The following is a 24,758-nucleotide window of genomic DNA, read 5'->3' on the forward strand; positions in this document are numbered from 1 at the left end:
ATCATAGTATAATCTCACCTCTCACACTACCCTTCCACTCTCACTTCATGAACCTTATTTTAAATCATTTTGGCTTATATAGTATTTAAAAGATTATATTTTTGGTCATTTTCACCTTCACCAGGACAGGACAGGACCATAGTTTGATGAGAAAGACTGATGACATTGCAAAGGGCCAGTGGTTGATTCCTGTATTAAAATTTCTGTATTATTAGATTTCTGTATGGATCTAATTTTGTTATCCATTATGAACTTATTAATAAAAGACTAATACAATTTTAGTAGAATGGACAAATGCAATGTCTGATATGTGTATCTTAACTCCAAGTCCCTGCAAGCTTCTTAACAGAAGATATTCAGTGGAAGCTAGTGCTTGGTCATTTACATTGTCACCTATTTGACCCCTTAAGCCACAGTGTTCCGTCATGATACAGGAATAAACAACTTTGGTATTCAACGAATTTAAATGGCATAAAATAATACATCTGGTCATGTTATACCTCGTTCGTAACCTGGTGGTCCAACAATTAAGTAGCACCCAATTAGATGAATAAATTTACTTGTAGCCGTTAGGGTGTAGCTAGGCAGACAGCATGCTTAGAAAAATGCACACCTACCAACTTTGTACTCCCGACATCATTACCCAAATTTTAAAACAGTCTGCTGTTCAATAAGTCCATAGATGTGGAAGTTTAAAGGATTTCCTCCCGTGTTTATTATTTCTGCCGTTATCCGTCTTTCCATGAGTTACATTGCACAGCCTCTACGGTGTCATGGCTTTCCCTACAGCATGACATGGGGTTTCCAGTATATATTTGGTCCATGTGACATGACTTGTTCAGTCATGGTGAGACCCTGCTGAACACAAATAAATCGAGCGCCGGAATCCACGCACGTTTCCTTGATACATCCCAATCAGCGTGGAATTGAGCGCAGATGTCGGAGTGACCGAGCCCGCCCCCGTTACGCCCACCTATAAATACACAAATTCATGTAAATAGGGTCTCCGCTGTCTGCACTCACAAAATAATGTTAAAGAAAAAGAGGTTCACGGCGTGGAGAGACAGTAGATTCTGTTTGGCAGCCTGTCCAGTGGTGTCAGTATAAACAATAAACGTTGTGAGTGGATAAGAAGTGAGAGGGTGAACGAGGTGGGTTCAGAGCAACGCACCCCCGCAGAGATGAAAAAAAAGTCTAATGCATGTCTGCAATTCTAACTTCCTAAACGATGCAAGCTAAACGTAGGACTAAATTCAACACTGCGCAATCACTAAATGCGATAACTACAATAATCAATTCACTTAAATCTAAATTTAAATAACAATATGGAAAATGGCACTAACAGGACCTCAAGGTGGAGGTCAAGCGGCATACAGCTGCCATCCGGAGGAGTGCGGGCCAGACAGGTGGGGGTCAGGGAGAGGGGCACCTGACGGAATTTGAGCTGCGGGTGGCGGTAGTCACGGGCAGCACCTCTGCGGGGGGATTGTCACTGCCACCCACGCTGACTCCGAGAGCCTGGAGGGTCAGTGGCAACTCCATTTCTTAGCAACATTTCCACCTGCTTTGCCACAGATGTAAAGGCAACAAATACACAGAATCAACCATTTAAATGAACCAATATGTTTTCAACCATGCCGCCATGCCGGCTCCCGCGCCACCCCGTCCACCGGCTCAGAGTCATCCGCCAGGACCAGCGGCATTTAGGCCAGCCCGTCCCCCGGCCCCAGCACCAGGCCGACAAGCGGCGGATGGTCCTCAAGCCCACTCGGACCCAGCGGCGCATCCTCCGGTCCATACGGATCCAGAGGGAGGGTCCTCATACAGGCGGTCCTGCAGTCCCAGGAGGACATAATGGGGATCAATGAGCCTGAACCGCCTGATAAATGTTCTGGAACATTTCGTGAACAAAATTAATTAATCTGGCTTCATGAATCGTGTCGTAGCTTCTTACCCTTTCACATTGTGGAAATGAAATTCACGCGTGCGAGGACGGCTGCCTGGCCGAGATCGGCGTCCATCCCTCCATCCTCTGCGCATCGATGATCTGCGCATTGATGGAGTGGAAACCCTTACGATGAACGTAAGCGTGTTCCTCATGGGACGGCGCTTTTATGGCAACATGAGTGCAGTCATTAGAGAACTAGACATTAGAGAATCCGGCTATTGCTGCAAATTGTGCTTTAATATTGACCTGTTCAACCGCATCGTAAGGGAATTTAATGTACCTGCGGGAGAGGCGGATGATCAGGTCCACCACCAAGGGCATGGCCCGGCTGAGGGTCGACTGACTCACCCCAGAACGGTCCGCCATCTCCCGCTGGAAGGCTTTTTCGTACCCGATGTATGTGCGGTTCTCAAATAATGCTAGTTACCAAACACCGCCACAGGGTGGCGCCAACGGACCAAAGTGCAGTTAACGCAAGAATTGGCAATTGTGCTGCTTTGAATGTTGGCATGGCATTTTAACACAAAACACTGAAAAATGCAGTGATCCTTAAGGGGTTAAATAGGAATATTAATTTATCCTTTTTGACCTATAAATGAACCCAAAAGCATCATATCTTCAAGCCAAACACCTACACTCATCTCACTTGCCCTTGAACACTGAATACATATAGGTGTAGGTATACGTGGTGTAGTTGATACCACAAACACAACCTTCATCACTTCATTTTGTTTGACTCTCAGCTTAATGTGTCCCTGAAAAAAAAAAATCAAAATCAAAATTTTGATATCTCTATGAAGCAGTAAGATATTATAATCACTTGACATTGAGTATAGAAATTTTTTCAATGGTTATTTTGCAACTTTCAAAACACCCACAATTTGTTTAAACTTGCAACACCTTCATTTAACACCATAACAGTTCATAAGTGACTGTCTTTGGACTTTGAAACATTTTTTCCCAAAAATTTAAATAAAAATCTCCGCTGCATTATATGAAAATGAAGTGTCCCAGAGAAATCAACCACTTCACAGGCTTTGCTTTGGAAGCAAAGGAAGATGCACATGTAGAGTAGAGTACCATTGAGCTATAAAGGAGTACCTGACTGTCACACAGTGTATAGCTTGTTTGAGCAGCTGTCTATGTTGTTGGGATACAAAAGGATATCATGAAACATCACAATATAGGCTCCACCCCCCCCCCCCCGTGACCCTTCACGGATAAGCAGTACAGAAAATGGATGGATAGAGGGATGTATTCAGATTTGCAAGTGTATTGTGACCTCGAAATGTTTACACAGATCTGTAAATCTGTGTTAAGATCTGTAAATGGATACAGAGATTTGTAAATCTGTTCCCACATCTGTAAATGCTTATGTGTTCAGCTACAACTCAGGCAGCCCACTCAATTAAAATCAATTTAAATACAAGTAATGAGGCGGCGTCTCCGGACGCAGAGCGCAGAGACCAGCAGACATCCGGACGGTGCCACTTTCCCCAAAAGGGACGACTAAAGATGGAGGAACGCCGCCTCGTTACTTGTGTTTAGTGACACGTGGCTAGAGCTGCGTTCAAGAACCACTGCACTACAGTACACATAGGCGTACATAGCATCGGTCATCGCCGATTGTTTTAAAATAAAAACGTTTTATGAAACAATTTTATTTGTAAGACCAATGCTTTATGAATACTTTACGGTTACGTTACTAAAACTGTTTAAATTGAAACGTATGTCAAGGTTACATGTTGTATGGCGAAGCGCGCCCCTTAGCTGTGATATAATAACAATAGGCTAATACCATGGCCAGTCGTAAGCTATTGCTTAAATATTACGGATAATTTGACAGTGTCTATCTTATTAAAAACAGTTCGTACTTGCACGCAAGTGACGTCGACACTTGGTTCAGGTGAGTACTCCAGTCCATCTTCAAACTCCAACAGGTAGCGTGACCTGGTTGTGACAACCAAGTCAGCGCGCTGTAGCGGCCGGCTAACGAACGTGCCTACGTGGCAGCCATTAGAGTCGGGTCAACTTTCCCATTAAGGCAATGTATTGTACACTGAAAATAAATCATAACTTGTTCATTTTATAACCGATTTTCATGCGGGTAACTTTTTTGTCAACGTCAACACGTGCTGTTATTACAGTAGATTAATACGGGAAAAGGCTTTTTTTTTCATCAAAAAAGCTTCAGATTGTAGTTATTGTACTCCTCAGTTCCAGGGGCCAGAGAATATTGTGCATTTAGCAATGTTATGTATACACGACAGATAAATATGTAATTATATTTAATTGTAACGGTAATCAAACAGAATAATTTACATGTATTAACACCCCCACACACAAACACACAGTAGAATTTATGAAGAATTTTACAAGATACAAACAATTGCATTGAAATTGTAATCCTTCATACAAAATTCAATAAAAACTATTAACAATTCACAGTTACACATTCACACATTATTAAAGGATTTTTAAAATTTTTTTAACTTCTGTAACTTTTTCACAATGTTATTTTTATTTTGCTAGTCAAAATCAATGAAGTGACTACATATATGGTATAAAAAAAAATCCCATATGCATGTATAATATATATATATAGACATACATACATACATACATAAACACATATTGTTAAAGGAACATCTAGTTTCGATGTCTAATGAAGTGACCATATATGGTCAATTGTGCTATGAAGGGTTAAGACTGTTCTAGAAACCCTGAAAAAGGACAGTTTTGTTAGATTTTTTTCACGTACTTTGACCTTGTAAATCAAGGCTGGCAAGCCTGGAAATGTGGTGCAGCCGTATTTTAAAAAATGCCGAAACAATGTAACCCATCAAAAGTGAATGGTGGTTTTTCTTCTCGTACATAGCGCATGACCACAGGTTCCTGTGGCACTCGCCCAGGACGATAGCGAATAGCCCGCTCAGCAGCTCTCACCACCTGTACTGCACCATGAGAAGGAATCACTAACCCACCATTGTTTTTTAGGGTCAGAGGATGGTAGTTGGTGGATGGTGATGATTTTGTAGCCTCAGACACAAGGCTCACACGGCACTCATGACATGACAGCCTGCTCAGGATTCGCCGAACAACAAATCCAGCAATGTATGTCAGAGCATTGTCCACCAGGCTCCAAAAGCGGGTAGGGAGGTAGCTGTGGTCAGATACAAGGGCAGCAATGTTCACAAAAGGGGAGGGAAGCTCCTCAGCAGCATTAGCAGAAGACATCTCTGCAGCATGAAGGGACACTTTAGCAAAGTGCTCAGCACATAAGGTTACGGTGGCATCCCTCTCTCTCACATTGCCAGACTGAACTGGCTTGACACCACACCGTGCCATTAGTCGGCGAAAGATTGCCTGGAATTGCCCAGCAGTGGGGTTATTGTTCCAGCCACCTAATAAAACACAAACATATACATACATTATAGTTATACATATAAATAACTTTTCAGGTGATAGTTTTAAAAATATGGATTACCCGATGCTCTGATGGAGTTAAAGAGCAGTTCCAAATGATCCTGACTGAACCTATAGGTCAGGATATACTTTTGATCTGCAAGCATTTTAGGAATCATCTGCAGCATGGTGTCGATGTTAATGACAAACCCGATGACAGACAGATACCTTCAAAAGAAAATGTTACTTAAGAGATTTGTTCGAAGTCACATAAGTATATATTTTTTAAAGTTATGCAAACTTATAGTATGCTTTTTTAAGGATGAAAACATAGGAGCAATCTTGAACAGAATATGCAAAACTTGCAAAACATGCAATAGATACCATTTCGACACCTGTACTATCTAGTAGGAGAAGATATAACACACAATTTCAAATAGAAACAAGTCAGCAAGAGAGTGTCTAAAGTAAGGTAAGGCAAACTTAATTGTGTGGCGTGGAACTCAGTGGTCAATCAGTTTAAAAACAAATTGTGTCTTTTTGATATACATTTGGAATAGTTAAAGCACTTGCTCTCCACATTGCTATCCACAAACAAGATACATGCCTACCTGTCCTTTTGTTTTTATTTGTCTGTCTTGTTCCTATTTAAAGGGATCTAAAGGGAGCATCATAAGAACATTCACAGCCACTTACCTGATCACCATCTTACCTAAAACATCTTATGAACACAATGCCAGAGAAAAAGCATCTTATGAACGCAATGCTAGATAAACAGCATCCTATGAACGCGACGCTTGAAAAACAGCATCTTATGAACGCAATGCAGAACCTGAACAGAACAGAGACTTCAGTATTTTTAAAGACCTCTTTGACTGGTAGAGGGGTTTGTCATCCTTCATCACCAGAGTAAGCAAGTATTTCCTGGCTTGCTTCAAGAACAAAGCTGTCTGACACCAGTTGAGTTTTCCCAGATGAGCTTTGTATCCTCTGGCACGAGGATTGCGGCTGTTCATTACATCGAAGAGCCTGTCAATGATCTAGATACAAATATCTACATTATAGCTGCAGAGAGGCAGTAAAGCAGTAAGAACTACAGGATTAATTTTTGCAAAAAGGTCAGAGATGCCAATGAACTCTAAGGTTTCAAAATCATTATTTTTTAAATTAGGCTCAATAAACAATGAACTCATTACACCTAACAATGTAGTGTTAGTTAAAAGTTTCCCCAAAATTCATCAAAACGGTGTTAATAGGTATCAGATAGATTGCACTAATTCCCCACTCTACGCGGCAGAAAAATCTAAAGTTATTTTATTCAGGGACATAACCACAGTGCTGCATTACCTCAATGAACTCTGCTGTTGCTTCACAGCCTTGAAACTCCAAATAACCAAGATCCTTTAAGGTCCGGAGGGCTACTGAAACAGAGCGGCTCAAAGTCTGGGCAGCCAAGGACACCTTCATCTTTAGGTTCTCGAAGTTTATGTGTTTATCGGTCAGTCTGTTGGCTGCATGAAGTCCTTCTTTTTTTTGTAAGGTGTTCAACTGACCAATGTGGTTCCACTCAGTTTGCCCCAAGGAGCTCTGGATTGGACTATATGCCTGCAGAAACAGTCAGAATATCAATTTTTCAGTAAGTCTTTCCCACTTACATAAGTAAAGACAAATAATCACATTACCTGCAACATATTGCGTGCCAGCTTCAACATGTGGCAAGCATCCATCATCACGTGCACATCATGAGAGGGGTCAGCTGGGTCTGGAAAGCTGGTTTTCAATAGTCCACGTGGGTTTCCCCTTAGCTCACAACCAAGTTGGTTGCACATTGTTATGTTGGTGGCATGGCCATCCATGGTCAAACAAACCACTTTAATGCACCGCTTATGGAGTTCCTCCAAAGCATGTACAAGGAGCTCTTTCTGGGTTTCTGGTGACAGTGAATTTGTAAAATAGTAACCAATTGGAGCTTTCCAGTGTCCTTGCAAGCCAACAACCATAAACACTAGAGCCTCAGTGGCTACATCAGTGTCATTATGTCCAGCACCCAAATCCACATATCCAGACATTGCTTTTTTGTTTGCATTGTACTGAATATGTCTCTTTATTGCCATGGCGTCTAGCATCAGAGAGACACGGCCATACTTAGCAGGGTCCTCCTCTTGTCTCTGCTTCAACATGTCCATCATCATTATATTGAGACCAGGCTTGTCGTCCAAAGAAGAGAGCCACCTGTAAAAATCAATAATAATTTATAACGTATTGGTTACAAGTACTTGTTTCAGATGCCCAAACACCATTTGAGCAGGCTAACAACATGGAAGAATTTTACATTATATATATATATATATATATATATATATATATATATATATATATATATATATATATATATACACACATATATATATAAAGTCAATAAAATAACATTAAGATTACCTTTGGAGTGAGCGTGGGTGTGGGAGAGGTAGATGAAGCGTGTCTCTGAGGAGGCTGTAAGCTTTAGGACCATGGAGATGCAGGGTGATGGCAAACTCTCGCTGCTCCAATGTATACTCATTTTGTTTTCTCTTTTTAAAGAGTTCTAATGGGAGACCTGAAATTCAATTCACACAAATGAGCAAACCCTTAAATAATAAAGACACAGTACAACATAGGGCATAAAGCAAACAATATTTTTATTTTACCTGAGTATATTTCCAGCCTCTCATAAAGCTCCTCAGTCAGTAGGTTCTTCTCTTTTAGAACCTTCAGAAGAGCCTTTATGGTTGACTTTGCTCGTCTTTCACGCACCTGTGCGTTTCTCTTCTCCCTCTCCAGGTTTACTACTCTGGCTGCAGCCTCAGTAAGCCGGGCTTTTAGAGCGGAGGGGGAACTGGGTAACGTATAGATGTGGTCCTATTAGAAGAAGGACACGAAAAATGTGCAGTTGGCTACCAATCTTAGTCATTTATTGATTCCACTTTCAGCACCATGCATATTGAGACCAAGCCCATAATCCTCTCACCTTCTTGGGACATATCAAGTACAAATACTCACAAGGTGGACAGTAGAGTTAGGTTGCTCTTTGTTGAGAGCCTGAGAGGCGAGCAACGGAAGGCTCTCCGTGGCTTGTCTTGAAGTGTGTGATGTTCTTTTAGCTGCAGACTTAAGAAAAAAAAAAAGATTTGCACAGATCTTTAATAATCTTACAGGGGAGTGTATATATATATGTATATATATATATATATATATATATATATATATATATATATATATATATATATATATATACATATATATATATATACACATATACATATATATACACATACATATATATATATATATGTATGTGTATATATATATGTATATATATATATATATATATATATATACACATATACATATACATATATATATACACATACATATATATATATATATGTACACACACACATGGGCTATAAAGGTTAAAGAAACTAAAAGTATTTTAATAATCTCACAGCATTTCTTTTGATCATAATAAATAATTCAAATAAAAATAGTAAAGTATGACAAAAAAATGACTTTTACATGCTTAGAGATACACATAACAAACGTACAACAAGCAAATTAATGCTAATAGCATGAAAGCTCGGCTACGAACACACATAGGGTAGAAAAAAGTGCTGCATCTTTGTAAATGGTGCACCTACTTTTCCAAGATGAGCCGGTAAGTCAAACACTGATGGAATGACACCAGGTTTTATCTTGCAAATTTTCCCCGTCCTGTCAAAGTCATCTGGATGAAAATGACTGCTGCACAAAACCGACTCATCACTGGCTGTAAACCCCTCTCTTCTCAGAGCCATTTCCCATTTTCTACGATTTTCGTTGTCCTTAGGAAACCTATATGGAGTAAGAATAGTCGATAGAGAAGTAAATTAGTCTGATTAGAAGTGTGCCAATTACTATTATGGAATAAACAATTATTACTGAATTAGAAGTGTGTCATAAAATCGTCTTGGAGGCAGACTGTAAAGGATACTCTGGATTTATATGGATTAGGCTTTATTCCTACTATTGGTAAACGCGGTAGTAGTAGTTATAGTATAGGTCTTCCAAACGGTAATCTCCCGGTCAACTGTTTATCGATGATTTTTCAACCTTTTTTCCCGGTCAACTATATATTGATGGTTTTTCAACCTTTTTTCCAGGTGAACTATATATCGATGGTTTTTCAACCTTTTTTCCAGGTGAACTATATATCGATGGTTTTTCAACCATTTTTCCCGGTTAACTATAAATCAATGGTTTTTCAACAACACATCATGACTATAAATCAATGTTGTTACAATGTCGCTGTATCAACGTCTGGTTTGATCGGGTTTGTAACAGTGATTCAACATTGATTTAATATTGATATTTCAATGTCAACCATTCTGATGATTTATGATGATGATAAACCCTACCCTATGATAAACTGTTATTTGATAGAAATTTTGACAGCTGTTATTTGGCTGTCAAGCTGCTACCTTACGAGTGTTTTGCTCGTAGCCAAGCTACAGAAGTTCTCAGACTAGAAGCTCTCAACAAGATTAAATAATGAAAAAATAGAGCCAAAAAAACATTTGTACCTGTGAAAGGTTATCCCAACTTTCCGTGACTCGATTGTACAGCGTTGTGAGCAACTGTAGGCAGCACAATGAGCCGGCATCCTTATTTTAGTGCTGTCGCTCCGCCCACTTCTATTAGAAAGCTGGGTGAGTTTGACCCGACTAGCTTAATTTCGCTGGAGGCACGCCGTTCCAAGGGGCGGGCCGTAACGGTCTTCTTCTTCTTCTTCTAGTTTCGGCAGTGTAGGCTCATTACTGCCTACCCCTGGTCATACTAGATCACATCCTCTTCTAAATTCAGAGCGCAGGCTGATGACGTCATGAGGACGGGCGGACGACCTGTCACTCATAACACCACGCCCCTCTCGGCTGAAGCCGCACCCCCAAGCAAAATACACGCCAAAAGAAATTTGAATCCATTCAGTCTGAATCCAAAGGTTTTGTAGAAGCAAAAGAAAAAAAAATTGAAACAGATTTTTTTCTTTTGTATCTTTAAAATAAGATCTGAGTCTGAAATAAATAAATAAATAAATGCATTTCAGTATTGAAACAAGAAAGAGAGACTTTCACTTTCCAATCTTTTTGTCTTTGAATGCATTTCGGTATTTTTTCAGTGTTCAAGATAAAAAAAACAGACTTTCAGCTTCAAATGTTTTTTCCCCTTCGCTTTTTTATTTTTTCACTGGAACTATTTTTGGTACAGGTTCAAACCATTTTGGCAGGAGTCTAACCCCATAAAGATTTGTCTGTCTACACACATGTAAACCAAAGTGTGCTTGGCTGGAGCACAGGCTGACGGACTCAAGCTCTTTAAACCTCAGGGTTACTTTGCCCTGGTTACAGGCTCACAAATTTTTCACATATTTACAATCTGATAACACACACACACACACACACATTTGTAGATTCTTGTATATATTCACAAATATTATTTGCATTTACAAATTTTTTAACCACAGCAAACATCAATTATCAGTATTAAGTTATGAAAGGCAACTGGGCTCTGTCTAGCATAGATCAAAACACTGCATGGACATTTCAGTAGCAATTCAGAATGACTTAGAAGCAATTGATGGGGAAATTATGCATTGTTAACATGACATAATATTTGCAGATGTGTTTTCTGGCTAATAGTGAGACCATTACTGGTTCTGAATGTGAGTTTTGACAGGCAGCCACTCTCCCCTCTTCATGGCACTGTGTAAAGCCACTGCATCTTTTGGTGGTATGCAGTAAACTGGGAAAAATGCCCTTCTAGAGACAAGAAAGAAAAAACATCTGCCAACAAAAATGGTGAAAATTGGCTTACTAAGACTTCGGATATTGTCTGTGATCTATATTATCTAGGCCTTTCATGAAAAAACAGATCTTGACATTAGCTGGAAAAACTCATTACGAGTAATATTTTACTAGTATTCAGAAGCACTGTCTCATAATAAGCCTGTAATTCTCAAAGTAGTATTTTACTCTGAAAGGCAGCCTTTATGTTTTTGCCAATCATGTCATGTTCCTCATTTCATTTTATTTATTTATTTTCAAATTATTTCAAGTTCCGGAATCATGGCACAATAATTGATTTAAGACCATTACAGTACATACTTAGAATAAGATAGGAATGGCATATTATTGAGATAGATTTAATGATTGAATTCCATTTATTTTGAGCAGGACAGCATTTTTTTACTACATAATTGAACTGCATACAACCAAAATTGATCAGGCAAATACTTTGAATAGGAGACATGCAGGTTCGATATTCAGATTGATTAATACTCAAAAAGGAGTGGAAAGAAGAAAACTTCAAGGGAATTTCTTCAAGTTTTTTTTGTACTGCAATATAGGGAAGTATTGTATTTCTCTTTTCCATTACTGTAATTTCTGGTTTTGATGGGTATCTTTTTGCTTCTCCATGCCCCATTGTCCTCAGGATTGCAATCATACTTGTCATGGTGTTTCAAATGAGTTGTCATCTGAAGTTGTACACTACTTGGCATTGCTCCCCTCCCTTGTCCTCACAAATTCAACATATTGTTTTCAGACTTGTTCAAGTTCAGTGTTTTGTGCAACACATATTCTGGGGAGGATACCTTCACAAACTTTTCAAAAGTTGTGTAATTTGAAGGACACCCATTCACAGGAGTGGGTGTGTGTGGTGGGGGTGAACCAATAACAACTGTAGAACTAACAGCGAATTTAGAGTCTTCTCTGCCAGGTTCCTGTAAAATAAAAAAAGAAAAATTAGTTTTTGGTAAAGGCAATGATTCATTTTTACTTTTATGCAAAGCAGCATTGAGAGCCCTGTGGGTAGTGTAAAGATGGAATCAGCTTTATTTTGTAAAATCTCTCATGTTAACTCAATTAATAGCTATCAATAAATCTCCAAACCAGTACTATTTCTTGAAGGAGAAATTATTTTCTTAGTTTTAAACATATTAAACAATGTCATAAAATTGAATGCAAACACAAATAATGATTAACAATATTAAGCTATATAAACATTGACATGCTTAAAAACAGTAATGGGAAGTAAAACAAACATAGGACATTGTAAGAGTTTGTTGTGCACAATTACATGTCCTTCCAGTAGCCTCTCTGCACCCTGGATTGCCCACCTAATGAAACTTCCCAATATGGACTGGTAGAACTTGCACAATTGGTGGCTGACTAAATACTTTTTGCCCCACTGTAAGTGCAGAATGGCTAAAATGATTATTATTGTTTCGAGTACTGTATATCTTTTACTTCTGACTTAGTTAGTTGGGTAATCTTAAAATTAGTTATTTTACGTGCTCATTGAGCCAAATTATGCCAAAAACACTGCCCTGTATCTTTTCCAACTGTTTTTAGCTGTTAGTTTCAAGACCTCGCAGTAACAATTCATACACTTAGATTGGTACTGTGCCATCATAAACTCATTTATTTGCAAAGTTGGAATAAAGTATAACATCATGTGCAGTATCAATTCATTATTACAGCATGGGGTGTAACAAATTACAGGCGTCATCTTGAACTCACCATATGTTGTGATTTTAAAGTAAGGTCATTCATTTAAATTTTAAAGTGCAATGACATCATCAGGGTTATATTTTGTCAAAACATACACAGTGCTTTTAAAACTGACTGTGTACTGTGATGCATGATCAATTAGCTTTTCAGCATCTATCGACTCTGTTCACAATTAGGTACTGCAACTTTATATTCTAAAAAACTCTTTCCAACCCCAGTCTCGTGAAACTGTATGTGGTGTACAAAATATGGAACTGTCCACCACATACAGTTTTTTTATAAGTCCAAAGACAAGCACTGTCATTGATTGAAACAGACCTGTCACTTGAATATTTGTTCCCATTGAGAATAAGCCACTTTACTTTGACTGCATGATGGATGCCATAAATATAAAAAAACAACAACCTCTAAACTTGTAATGTAATGTAATCCATATTTGTCACTTCTGAGACAGGACACAATTCCTTCTCATGTACAAAAAAAAATGGATGCTGAGTGCCAATTTTATTTTGACAGCATTCAAAAAGCCGATCATGGTTCACAAGTGACTGACAGACATTTCTTAAGTTCAGTTTAGATGAGAGCAGGTAATGTTGTTTAGGAATTACATTATTCTCAGGAAAAAGTTGCTTAAATTTTTTCAGATGTTGTTCAATCATATTTTTCAGTCTCAATACAGCAAAATGTATGGGAACTATCTCAATCAAGTCTGAAACAAACTGAACATATTTTGTCTCTATCCTGTTTAATAGAATAGGGATGATCTTCAGCAATATCAGCATTTGCTCTGAGGACTGCTTACGTCTGTTGTCATTAGATGCTTTAGAGTCATTAGAGTTTGTCATGTATGGCTATCGTTGAAAAAAGAAAACAGCATTGCTGATTTGAACACGTCCAACTTCATTTGTCCAGAGAGAACAAGGTATTTTAACAAACACCTAACATTCATGGTTGCAAAACCCTCGAGAATGATGTCAGGTCGAGCCAAGTCAGTTTTATTTGTATAGCACTAAATCCTAATGCAAGTTTTCTCATGACACTTTACAAGTAGAGCAGGTCTGGTACAACACTCTTTCATTGAATTTACACGCAACATTTCTCCTCTCCATTTCTCTCTCCAGCACATCCTGCAACAGGGGTTATGATACCTTCCTTTGAGCAGGCAGGAACATTGAGAAGATGCAGGTTTGGAAAGCGAATAATAATAATTAGCTACCAATAATAATGTCTACAGGTTACTCAAGCAATCAATTTCAGCATAATGAGCAATTAAGTAATAGCAAATACAATACAAACAATTCTGATGTTAATGCTACTACAATATTGAGAATACTATTGGGAACTAATAATACTGATGCTGAGCATGCCACCTTGACTCTAACTGAGTTTGGTGAGACCATGGAGATTGTTGTTGTTTTTCGGTTGTCTCCGAAAAGGTTCTGGCAAACCGTCCGTCGCCTCAGAGGGGGAAGGCGGCGACTTGCCCACACTGTTTACAGTGGGGACGGGAGGCTGCTGACGTCAACTGGGGAGATAATTGGGCAGTGGAAGGAATACTTTGAGGAACTCCTCTGTCCCACCAACATGTAATCCATGGAGGAGACAGAATTTGGGGAGTGCTTGGGGAGGGGTCGTACAATCTCCGGGGCAGAATTCACAGAGGCAGTTAAGCAACTCCGCAGTGGCAGAGCTCTGGGGGTGGATGCAATCAGCCCTGGGTATCTCAAGGCTCTGGATGTTGTGGGGCTGTCTTGATTGACACATCTCTGCAACATTGGGTGGACATTGGGGGCGGTGCCTTTGGAGTGGCAGACCGGGGTGGTGGTCCACATCTTTAAGAAAGGGGACCAGAGGGTGTGTTCCAACTATCGGGGGATCACACTCCTCAGCCTCCCTGGGAAGGTCTACGCCAGGGTACTGGAGAGGAGGGTCAGGGCGAGAGTCAAACCTCAGATCGAGGAGGAGCAGTGTGGTTTTCGTCCCGGCTGTGGAACCGTTGACCAGCTATTCACCCTCGCAAGGGTGCTGGAGGGGGCATAGGAGTTTGCCCAACCAGTCCACATGTGTTTTGTGGATCTGGAGAAGGCTTATGACCGTGTTCCCAGGAGCACCCTGTGGGGGGTACTCCGGGAGTATGGGGTGGATAGCCCCTTATTAAGGGCTGTTCAGTCTTTCTACTGTAGGAGTGAGAGTCTGGTCCACGTTGCGGGCAGTAAGTCGAACTTGTTCCTGGTGAGGGTTGGACTCCGCCAAGGCTGCCCTTTGTCACCAGTTATGTTCATAACCTTTATGAACAGAATTTCTAGGTACAGCCGGGTGGTGGAAGGGTTAGAGTTTGGTTTCGTCTCTTTTTGCAGATGCCGTGGTCCTCTGAGCTCCATCAGGCCACGACCTTCAACTCTTGCCGGGACAGTTTGCAGCCGAATGTGAAGCAGCTGGGATGAGAATCAGCACCTCCAAGTCTGAGGCCATGGTCCTCAGCCAGGAAAGGGTGGTTTGCCCACTCCAGGTCACAGGGGAGGACCTGCCTCAGGTGGAGGAAGTATCTTGGGGTCTCCCGCTCCATCCTACCCTCACTCGTGAGTGAGGGTAGGATGAAGCGGGAGATTGACAGGCGGATTCGCAGTGTTGCATGCGCCAAACCAGTCTGTTGTGGTGCAGAGGGAGCTTAGCTGAAAGGCAAGGCTCTCGATTTACCGATCAATCTACATTCCAGCCCTCACCTATGGTCAGTCGATTTGGGTAATGACCGAAAGAACAAGGTCGCGAATACAAATGGCCATAATGAGTTTCCTCCACAGGGTGGCTGGGCTCTCCCTCACTGTGCGTTGACACCGAACACAAATTCGCGTGAACAGTTTCCATTCAAAGTCTATGCAAACGCGCGTACCAGCATTGAGGATGTCTTGACGTCACGGCTGACTGTGACTGACAAGGTGGTGCACAAGTTGATTGTGGCTATGTGTGGAAACCCAGTGCTATATGACACTACGTGTCAAAATTACAAGAACCAGTTGAATAAATTGGTGTCCATTCGTGAAATTCTCTCACCGATCCTAGCTAGCAGGTCGTCAAACTTCACCGAGCTGAGCTCGCCTCTAGATGGTGTTGATAACCCAGATACGACGGCGTTTAGTTTTCCGACGTATTTCTGCCTTCCACGGCATGTACAACGCAACAGTTCTGTGAATATTCATGGTGAAATGGCGGAAAGAAACGTTGCTGGAAATACTCGCTCCTCGGGCAGGTGAGCGAATTTGCGTATTCGCACGAATGACACAAATGGACGAAATTCATGTTCCCATCCCGTGTGAACACACAGTTAGAGATAGGGTGAGAAGCTCCACTTTTGTATTGTTTCTCTTTAGTTGATTATTTTGTTTATATATTTACTTTATTGCTGTTCTCCATTTATCTGTTCCCAGTTTTGTCATACCCTAAGAGTTGGGTTATGACAGTTTAATGATAAGTACAGTTGTGTATCGTCTGCCTAAAAATTAATCTAGTGTTTCCTCATTATGTGACTTAATGGAGGTTGATATAGAGTTAAGAGTACTGGTCAAAGCACAGACCCATGTGGAACACCACATCTGACTGTGGTGTTATCAGAGGAATCATCATTAACAAATAAAACTGAGATTGACCTGGTAAATATGAAAATATGATTAAACCAGTTCAGTGTGGTTCCTTTAATGCCAGTGACATGTTCCAGATTCTGTAATAGGATATGATCAGCCATGTTTAAAGAGCTGAGATGCAGCAAGTCAGCAAGGAAAGGCGCTCTGGTATCCTTCCAAGCATAAAGCCACTGCCTTGGTTAAGAGACTAGAGGAGTATTATTCCATATAAAGACATGCCAATCAAACGTAGGTGATTATAATTTTTACCATATTAGTTTTTTTCTAAAGTTACTTTAGTCAGAGGAGGATGTAGAATGTGAAGTCTCTGCAGAAGAGGCAGGGGCTCACATCAGACAGGGATCATTCAAATGAAAGATGTCACAGTGACGTCTCACCAGTTGACCAGGAAGAAGGTTATGCTGCGGACTAGTGTGGTGGATCAGCAATTATTTTGCCTCCTGGAAGCAGCTCTGATGATGGCATTTCATTTCAGTGAAATGTTATAATTTGGTAGTAATGACAGTTTTAATGCCATCTGATCTTTTTTTCAGCTCCTGAAATGCAAAATTACAGAACTTACACTTTTAGGAAAAATAACAGTGATTGAAAATAACTTAAAATTATTAAATGACAAACATTCACAAATAGAATTGGAAGCAAAAATGAATAAACTGTAAATTTAACTGTTACAGATGAATCATCTCTATGACATTTTCCGTGGTGGAAAATGTTACATGTGTGTGGTGTCCCATACTTTTTAGACAGTGACTGAGTTAAGTTATTTTGCAATGATTTTACTCACAAAAGTGTTTTGATGTTTTCAGTACTGCATGTTTCTACCAATGATCCTACCTTTAAACCAGAAGATGATCTGCTCTCATATAACACATGCATGCAAGTATGGTTGAGATCATAAATAGATGTACATGATTGTGTCTAAAAGTGTGTTCACACCAAACCTGACGCGAATTGTCGCCTCGCTTTACTTGCGCAAGTTTGACCACTGGATCATTTGTCTTTATTCGCACCATTCGTACAACTTTGGCCATAAGATATGTTCGCGTCATTCAAGCGAATTTTTTTTCCCCCCACAAGGAGAATTTATTTCCTCCATTTCTTTCCATGATCAGCTATGGCTGACATTACGACCGTTGCTGGCTTGTACCTATTGTGGAAGTCCCAGATATGGCGGAAAACCAAACGCTGCCCTATCTGGATCCATGACACAATCCAGATGTGCACACAGCTGGGTGAATTTCACCACTTTCTCCAGAAACTGCACAGGTCTCTGTATGCAAATTTGCATCTATTCATCTCTCTATGTAGACTTTACATGTAATCTTAACGTGTGAAAAATCTGCGTTGTTTTTTTGTGAACACAACATTACACTTGATAGTTGCAGCTCTGGCAGTTTATCTTTTCTTTGATGGAAAATTTAAATATTTAAGAGCTGGAATAATGAAGATGTAGAATTCCTTTTTTCATTCAATATAAAGTATGTTTTCCTCAATCATCAACACATCTTTTTTGCCCCAGTTGTTCTGCTCAATGAAGGGATTTAACCTACTCCCAGGCACTACTCCTCCTTGTAGGCAATTTTTAGGGCCTGAGCCTGAAGGTCCTTCAGGCGAAGACCCTATTATGTTTGCTCGGCAGAGCAAAACATTAGCAGCACTAAAAACACACACTAAACAGTGTCCCAAAGGGCCAGCTCTCAGCTCTGCTCTCACTCTCTGATCAGACTCAGGCTTCTAACTCCTAAACTACAAGGCCCAGGGATTTGACCAAGACACCGTTGGATTCAGACCGGTGTCAAGGACGCCTGAGCCAGAAGGTACTTCAGGCGAAGACCCTATGGTGTTTGTAAGCACACTCAAACACTAAACACTCAAGCTCCAAATCTCACCAAATTTCACAGGCAGGTCACAGGACGGGAGAGGGGGTGAGGTATAACATTGGTTTCAATGGGGGGGCAAGAGAAGATCTGTTTTGCAAGGAATTGTTTCTTTCTTTATTATTCTTTCTTATTATGTGTCTTCAATCCTTAATTTGACCCCCTAAACATGCTCCGAACTTTACGAATTTTGGCACACACGTTGATATTCTGAAAAAAAAAATCTGGAAAAACTCAATGGCGCCACCTACAGACACAAAAAACACCATTACACACCGTAGAAACGTCCTAGAGACACGGGACCGACGCCGTTGGATTTGTCTCGTCAAGACCAAAAAGTCAGACACACGTACCACTGCTCTAACTCCAACCAGATCTGCACAATTTGGACACAAAGGTCCAATTTTGGCCGATAACACTCCCCAAACAAAATCTATCTCCTCCTAGACCGTTCACGTGATGGCTTCGAAAATTAAACACATGACTCAAGACACTTTAAGGATCAAAAGTTGAGAAAGGCTACATCATAACCCACACCGTTCCCATTTTATAAGCCCTCAAAGTTGGGCCACTTTTGTCACTTATAATGGAAGTCAATGGGGAGCAGATCTCCTCTCAGGTACATAGTCTCAAACAATCACTGATCACATCTAAACTACAACTCCCATAGCTTAGAGAAACACACCGTTAGATTCCTGACAAAAATGCCTACAAGACTATGCTATTTGATTACACTTTGGGTCAGGATCTTGGGAGTTATTAGGCTTTGAAACAGTAAAACTGTCTCAGTCCTCCTCTGCTCTCCACTCTGACAAAGCTGGTAGAGAGCAGGGGGGGAGGGTTTATTTTAAGGGCCAGCTCTCAGCTCAGCACTCAGACCGAGCATCGCACTGAGGCTTCCATCTCCTCAACTACAAGTCGCACCGATTTCGTTCTCACACCGTTGGATTCGGGCCAGCGTTTGGCTCAGGCCCTAACAACGCTGCTTGCAGCTTTAATTTTTCTCTCTCTCTGCCAGAACACAAGCCCATGGAAGATGACATCAAGGATGCTTTGGCTTCTGGATTCATTCAGTGGTCCACTTCCCCTGGTGGTACTAGATTTTTTTTCATCAGCAAGAAGGACAGTGGACAACCTTGCATTGACTACCAGGGCCCTGAATAAAATAACTGTCTGAAATTGATACCAACACCCACTGTTGTCTGATGCCTTTGACTTGTTCCAAGGTGCCACTGGTTTTACTAAATTGGACTTGCGTAATGCATATCACCTCATTTGTATAAGGCAGAGCGATGACTTTCAATTCAATTCAGTTTATTTAGGATAGCCCCTTGACATGCAGCATCTCATTTCCAAGGGTGACATATGTACAATGCATACATACAAATCATTACAATAACAAACAAGAGAGAATGGAAAATGGCCTTCAACACGCCTTTAGGACACTAAGAATACCAGGTGATGCCCTTTTGCTTTACAAATGTATCAGCAGTTTTCCAGGCCCTTACTAATGATGTGCCTAGAGATATGATTGATCATTTTGCTTTTCGTCTATCTGGATGACATACTCATTTTGTCTTAGACCCTAGAGGAGCACCACCATCATGAGCGAAGTGTACTGCAGTGACTGCTGAAGAATCACCTCTTTGTTAAGTCTGAGAAATGTGAATTCCATGTCCAGAGACCTCATTTTTTGGTTTCATCTTAAGGGAAGGGCAGATCCAGATGGATCCAACTACGACCAAAGCTGTGCGGAACTGGCCAACCCCCAAATCTGTAAAAGAGGTCAAACAATTCTTAGAATTTGCTTGCCATAAGTTCTATACCAGGGCTGCACAGTGGTGCAGTGGTTAGCACTGTGGCCTCACAGCAAGAAGGCTCCGGGTTTGAGTCCCGGCTCGGGCGTGGGATCTTTCTGTGTGGCGTTTGCATGTTCTCCCCGTGCCTGCGTGGGTTCGCTCCAGGTACTCCGGCTTCCTCCCACCGTCCAAAGACATGCAAATGGGGACTAGGCTGATTGGATTCTCTAAATTGACCGTAGTGAGTGTGAATGGTTGTTCGTCTCTGTATGTTGGCCCTGCGATGGACTGGCGACCTGTCCAGGATGAACCCTGCCTCTCACCCGTAGATGCTGGGATAGGCTCCAGCCCCCCCGCGACCCTTACTAGTAAGGAATAAGCGGAAGATGACGATGGATGGGAGTTCTATACCATAAGTTCATCTGGAACTTAAGCTCATGGCAGCACCTGTCTGCACTTACTAAAAGGACTGGGGCAAAATTTGTCCTGACATATGAGGCACAGGAAGCTTTTCAATGCCTCAAGCCCCGTTTCTCCTCTGTGCTTATTCTCCCTGACCCATCACAGACTTTTATTGTTGAGGTGGATTCTTCTGATGTTGGTGCAGGGGCTGCTTTCTCAGCGATCTATTGGCAAGCTGCATCCATGCACCTATTTTTTCACACCGTCTTAACCCCACAGAGTCCTGGTATGGCCGACACCTGCCCACACCCCACGCCTGGATGGGGCGAACCCCAGCCCACCACCCCTGGACCGAAGCCTCATCACCCGCCCTTAATCCTTTCCATGCTATTTTCGAAAAGGAATCACTTTGTTGGGAGGGTACCACGGTGGACGACTGTTGTGCATCATTGCTGTCCTCTGTCTCTCTTCTCTTTGTCCCACGTTGTTGGCATCTTTCTCATCCTTTTACCAAAAAACAAAAACATGAGCGCATGAGCAAATATTCAAACTGGCCATTCGGCCTCATAAAGAAATAAATCACAATCTAATTACACACCAGCCAACGCTCATATGTTTCTAAGGCCATCTTAGCCCGAGCTTCCTTCATTAGTTGATCCTTCTCTGCTTTACATTTCCTTTCCTGGAGTTCCTTTTCCGCAAGCGTTTTCTTCTTTTGACACCTAAACCATGAAAAAGGTTTAAAAAGTAGTTGTCCGTGAGAGTTCCTATCATTTTTTTGATTTCTGTATTGCAACATGACAATGTTTGGAATGGTTCAGCTTCTGGACACCTTTATAGGATCATTATTTGTATATTAAGCCAAACTAGTCTCGTACTACTGTTTCACAGAACTTCAAAGTTACCATATACAAAAAAAGGGGGAATTCATAAGTTTTGGACTCTATTATTACTAACTCTATTATAACTAACGATTATACTATAATAGATTTGTCTGAAACATATGTAACTGTTGCCAAATGACCACTGAGGCTGTTCTACATGGCATCCTTTAAGATGTGTAGAAAGGCCCTCCCAGATGAGGGAGACGGATATCAATCATTAGCTTTAACAAGTAGCTCAGAAATGACGTTCTTCTGCTAAAATAAGCAAAAATCATGATACTTTGGAAACATCTACCTTGTTCAAATTTCCAAGGCTGTTCTGTGTGCTGTCTAATTCCATAGAAAGATATATTTCACTGATTGATGATGATTCAAAGCACAAATAATATGACATTAAAGAGGACTGGCACTCACCAAGCAGAAACGGCTATTTTGCTGTTTCTCTTTCTTTCTTCATATTTTTCTTGTTTCTGAAGTTCAAGTTTAATTTTTGAATCCATTTCTTTTCTGTGCTTTTCTCGAAGTAAACGGTCATGTTCTTGTTTCCACTTTTTGTAACCCTATAATAACAATATTACAGATGAATGAACATTACCTGCTGATATGACTTTGTTATACTTGTCAAATTAATATTACCTGTTCAGTTTTTTGCTTTCTTTCTTTCTGCTCTTCAATGGCCTTTTCTTCCCTCCTTGAAATATTTTTCCTGTCTTTGGCTTTTGTTTTGAGAATTTGTTCTTTCTTTTCCTTCCAGGCCTGATACGATGCTAGCACTGCTTCTTTTTTCGCTTCTTCTTCCTGTTTGTTTGTTTCAAGAATGTAAGCAGCGTGCACAGATGCCATTTCTCATTGTCTTTAAAGGCAGAGTTCTGTTCTGTTACTGTTACTCACCTCCTCCTTTTCTTTTCGTTTTTTCTCCAGAATCTCCTCATCCCTTCTCAACTGCATGGCTTTTGCTTTCAGACTTGTGTCTTTCTTTTCTTTCCATGCTAAATATGAAAGAATTGCATCTTCTTTCTTTTCCTGTAATTTTTTAAAAGAAAGTCAGCACTATGCACATTTGTGTCACTTATCTTTGGAAGAGAAGAGTTGAACATATACAGAAGTCGTTTTTCAACAAGTTCTGTTGTACTGTTGCCCTCATCTCCAATACGAATACCCCTTTCACACTGTAACGCACGGGTCAAAGCGGGTTTTTGTACCTTGGCATTAGGGCGCTTTCAAGCTTCCAGCAGACGCAGGTCTGATCTCCCGCTGTGAGGGCTGCGTGCCTGTCTTTCTCTCTCCTACACCAGTGTTTACAACGTTATCATTACACTAAAAAAGTGTGCCGTGTCTCAAAATGTTGGTGATGTTCCCATAAATCACCGTGTCCTGTACGGTTCCAGAAATCTGCTGCCGAATCTCCTCTTAACCGCAGATGGCGAGCAGGTCACGAACTTCAGTGCGCTGCCATGATTGATAAAAAAGATGTACAAGATCGCTATACAAGTTGTTTATCAACACGGTCACGCTTGCGCAGTTCACGTTAGCGTTCCCCAATTGGTGGGAGTTCCCTAGCATGATGTAGATCCGGGGTGTCAAACTGATCCAGTAAAGGTCCATGAGGCTTCAGGTTTTCATTGCAATCAAGCAAAAGCAACACCTGATCCAACCAATGAGCTGTGTGGACACAGCTTGATTGATTTAAGTAGATTCAGGTGTTGCTTTTCCTCAGTTGGAATGAAAACCTGCAGTCACACAGCCTTTCAGATCAGTTTGACACCTGTGATGTAGATCAATTCACATAACATCAACAGGAAGACTGATCTTACGGCAGAGGCCAAAACTTTACTGAGAGATATGTGAGTAGCTCTCGCAGTGCACCCCAGCCCAATTTTTTTTTTTTTTTTCCTGGAGCTTCCACAATGACAGCCTGACAGGCGACACAGTGACAAAATCAGAATGCGACAGGACGGGCGGTTGCATGAAACCTGAGACAACAGTGCAGGCGAGCCAAACAGAGCCGAGGTGAGCCGCTAAACACCCGGGTCAAAATGCCAAGTCGTCCCTTTCAGAGTGCCCAAACACCCGTGTTCACCCACGTTTTTGGTGCAGTGTCAAAGGGACTTAATTATTCACCTTTTCATTTTTTTCCTTCAGGAACTCGTCCTCTTTTCTCAACTTCATGTTCGCTTTCGATTCTTTCTTCTTCTTTTGGAGCCATTTCTGTGGGGAACAATCAATTGGACATGGATTTTAATTGATTAAAAATAGATTTTAGATTTTCTTATGATGTTTACTGATGTAAACTAATAATAATTTTGAATACATATAAGGCCATGGTGTCTAGAGAATTTGTTTTTCTGACAGTTGACTATAGCAACTGTTTCTTGAAATTTTGCTGTTGCAAAAAGAGGTGTCGTGTTTGATAGTCAACAGTGGAGCATCATTATCACACTGACCTGGTAACTGGCCGCTCCCAGTGAATTTACATCTTGTGGTTGAGACTCCTGTGTCACTTTATTGTCCAGAGCTTTGAGAGTTCCCAAATACTTTGATTTTACTTTCCTGGGGCACACATGCTGGAAGTGCTCATTCTGAGTCCTAGATCAGATAAAACAAAAACATCATTACCTAAATTATGAGGCCATGCAGCTTTAGTGGAGATGGATGAATTACATTCATGTGCAATAGTTATCTGCATCACCAGACACTGACATTTGAACACTCATGTTACTCATTTTGTTGTGCAAATATCATGTTAGACTGTTAACACCAAAAATAAAATGTACATGACAGTCTTGCTGATGTTAAACTGGCTACTTCCAAGCTAGGCAGGCACCCACCTGGTATCAGATCGTTGGTAATGTTCAGGGCTGATTGAATCACCTGACTTCTTACGGGGGGGAGAGAGAGAGAGAGAGAGAGATTTCATTAAATTTAATATAACCAGTGGCAGAGTATATCAGTGGTGATATTAGTATATAGGGCAAAGGGCATCAGTGTTGTGACTGATCATGACGGTCTCACATTTGATTTTATGAATGATGTTGAGTGCTTTCCTTCTTGTTCTTTGCCATCTTCATCTGAAATCACACCATCAAACAGACAAGAAATATGAGCTTCTGTTGACAATACACTTTTTATAAATGATAAAGGAAGAATTCTGAACAAATATGACCTGCAGATCCTGAATCAGCTTTAGACGTGTGTGAATCAGCAGGACCATCATCTGTGCAC

General features: G+C 40.8%; 2 protein-coding genes across 3 annotated transcripts in view; both read right to left on the reverse strand.

Moving 5' to 3' along the window:
- Nucleotides 1-5,012: 5,012 nt before the first annotated feature.
- Nucleotides 5,013-10,031, reverse strand: LOC147250413 (THAP domain-containing protein 6-like). Its single transcript, XM_086223289.1, has 6 exons — nucleotides 9,952-10,031; nucleotides 9,027-9,223; nucleotides 8,393-8,493; nucleotides 8,041-8,251; nucleotides 7,792-7,949; nucleotides 5,013-5,057 (listed from the first exon to the last, which is right to left on the reverse strand). Exons 1-6 carry the CDS (start codon nucleotides 10,029-10,031, stop codon nucleotides 5,013-5,015), a joined length of 792 nt encoding a protein of 263 aa, XP_086079415.1.
- Nucleotides 10,032-18,430: 8,399 nt separating this feature from the next.
- LOC147250414 (uncharacterized) overlaps nucleotides 18,431-24,758 on the reverse strand; it is an 8,148-nt gene continuing 1,820 nt past the window's right edge. Inside the window, exons 6-15 of one of the 2 annotated variants that reach the window (XM_086225314.1) lie at nucleotides 24,700-24,757; nucleotides 24,549-24,604; nucleotides 24,365-24,414; nucleotides 23,981-24,122; nucleotides 23,658-23,744; nucleotides 22,428-22,559; nucleotides 22,173-22,334; nucleotides 21,951-22,096; nucleotides 21,251-21,374; nucleotides 18,431-21,156 (exon numbers count right to left, since the gene is read on the reverse strand). In XM_086225314.1, the coding sequence (XP_086081440.1) occupies nucleotides 21,040-21,156; nucleotides 21,251-21,374; nucleotides 21,951-22,096; nucleotides 22,173-22,334; nucleotides 22,428-22,559; nucleotides 23,658-23,744; nucleotides 23,981-24,122; nucleotides 24,365-24,414; nucleotides 24,549-24,604; nucleotides 24,700-24,757 (1,074 nt within the window). In that variant the 3' untranslated portion in view covers nucleotides 18,431-21,039. The remainder of the gene's footprint in view (nucleotides 21,157-21,250; nucleotides 21,375-21,950; nucleotides 22,097-22,172; nucleotides 22,335-22,427; nucleotides 22,560-23,657; nucleotides 23,745-23,980; nucleotides 24,123-24,364; nucleotides 24,415-24,548; nucleotides 24,605-24,699; nucleotide 24,758) is intronic. The other variant, XM_086225315.1, reaches the window with a different exon arrangement.

Source organism: Aulostomus chinensis, chromosome 14, assembly GCF_037954235.1.
Source record: "Aulostomus chinensis isolate RoL2024-O1b breed Wild chromosome 14, RoL_Achi_v1.0, whole genome shotgun sequence".
Classification (NCBI taxonomy): Eukaryota; Metazoa; Chordata; class Actinopteri; order Syngnathiformes; family Aulostomidae; genus Aulostomus; species Aulostomus chinensis.

What these genes read in the sequence shown, in the direction of transcription:
- LOC147250413 (XM_086223289.1), bottom strand. Translation starts at nt 10,031, where the DNA reads ATGCCGGCTCATTGTGCTGCCTACAGTTGCTCACAACGCTGTACAATC. An exon ending in GAGGCTGGAAATATACTCAG is followed by an intron (nt 7,950 to 8,040) that starts GTAAAATAAAAA and finishes ATTGAATTTCAG; the next exon opens with GTCTCCCATTAGAACTCTTT. An exon ending in ACCCACGCTCACTCCAAAGG is followed by an intron (nt 5,058 to 7,791) that starts TAATCTTAATGT and finishes GACATACATTGC; the next exon opens with TGGATTTGTTGTTCGGCGAA.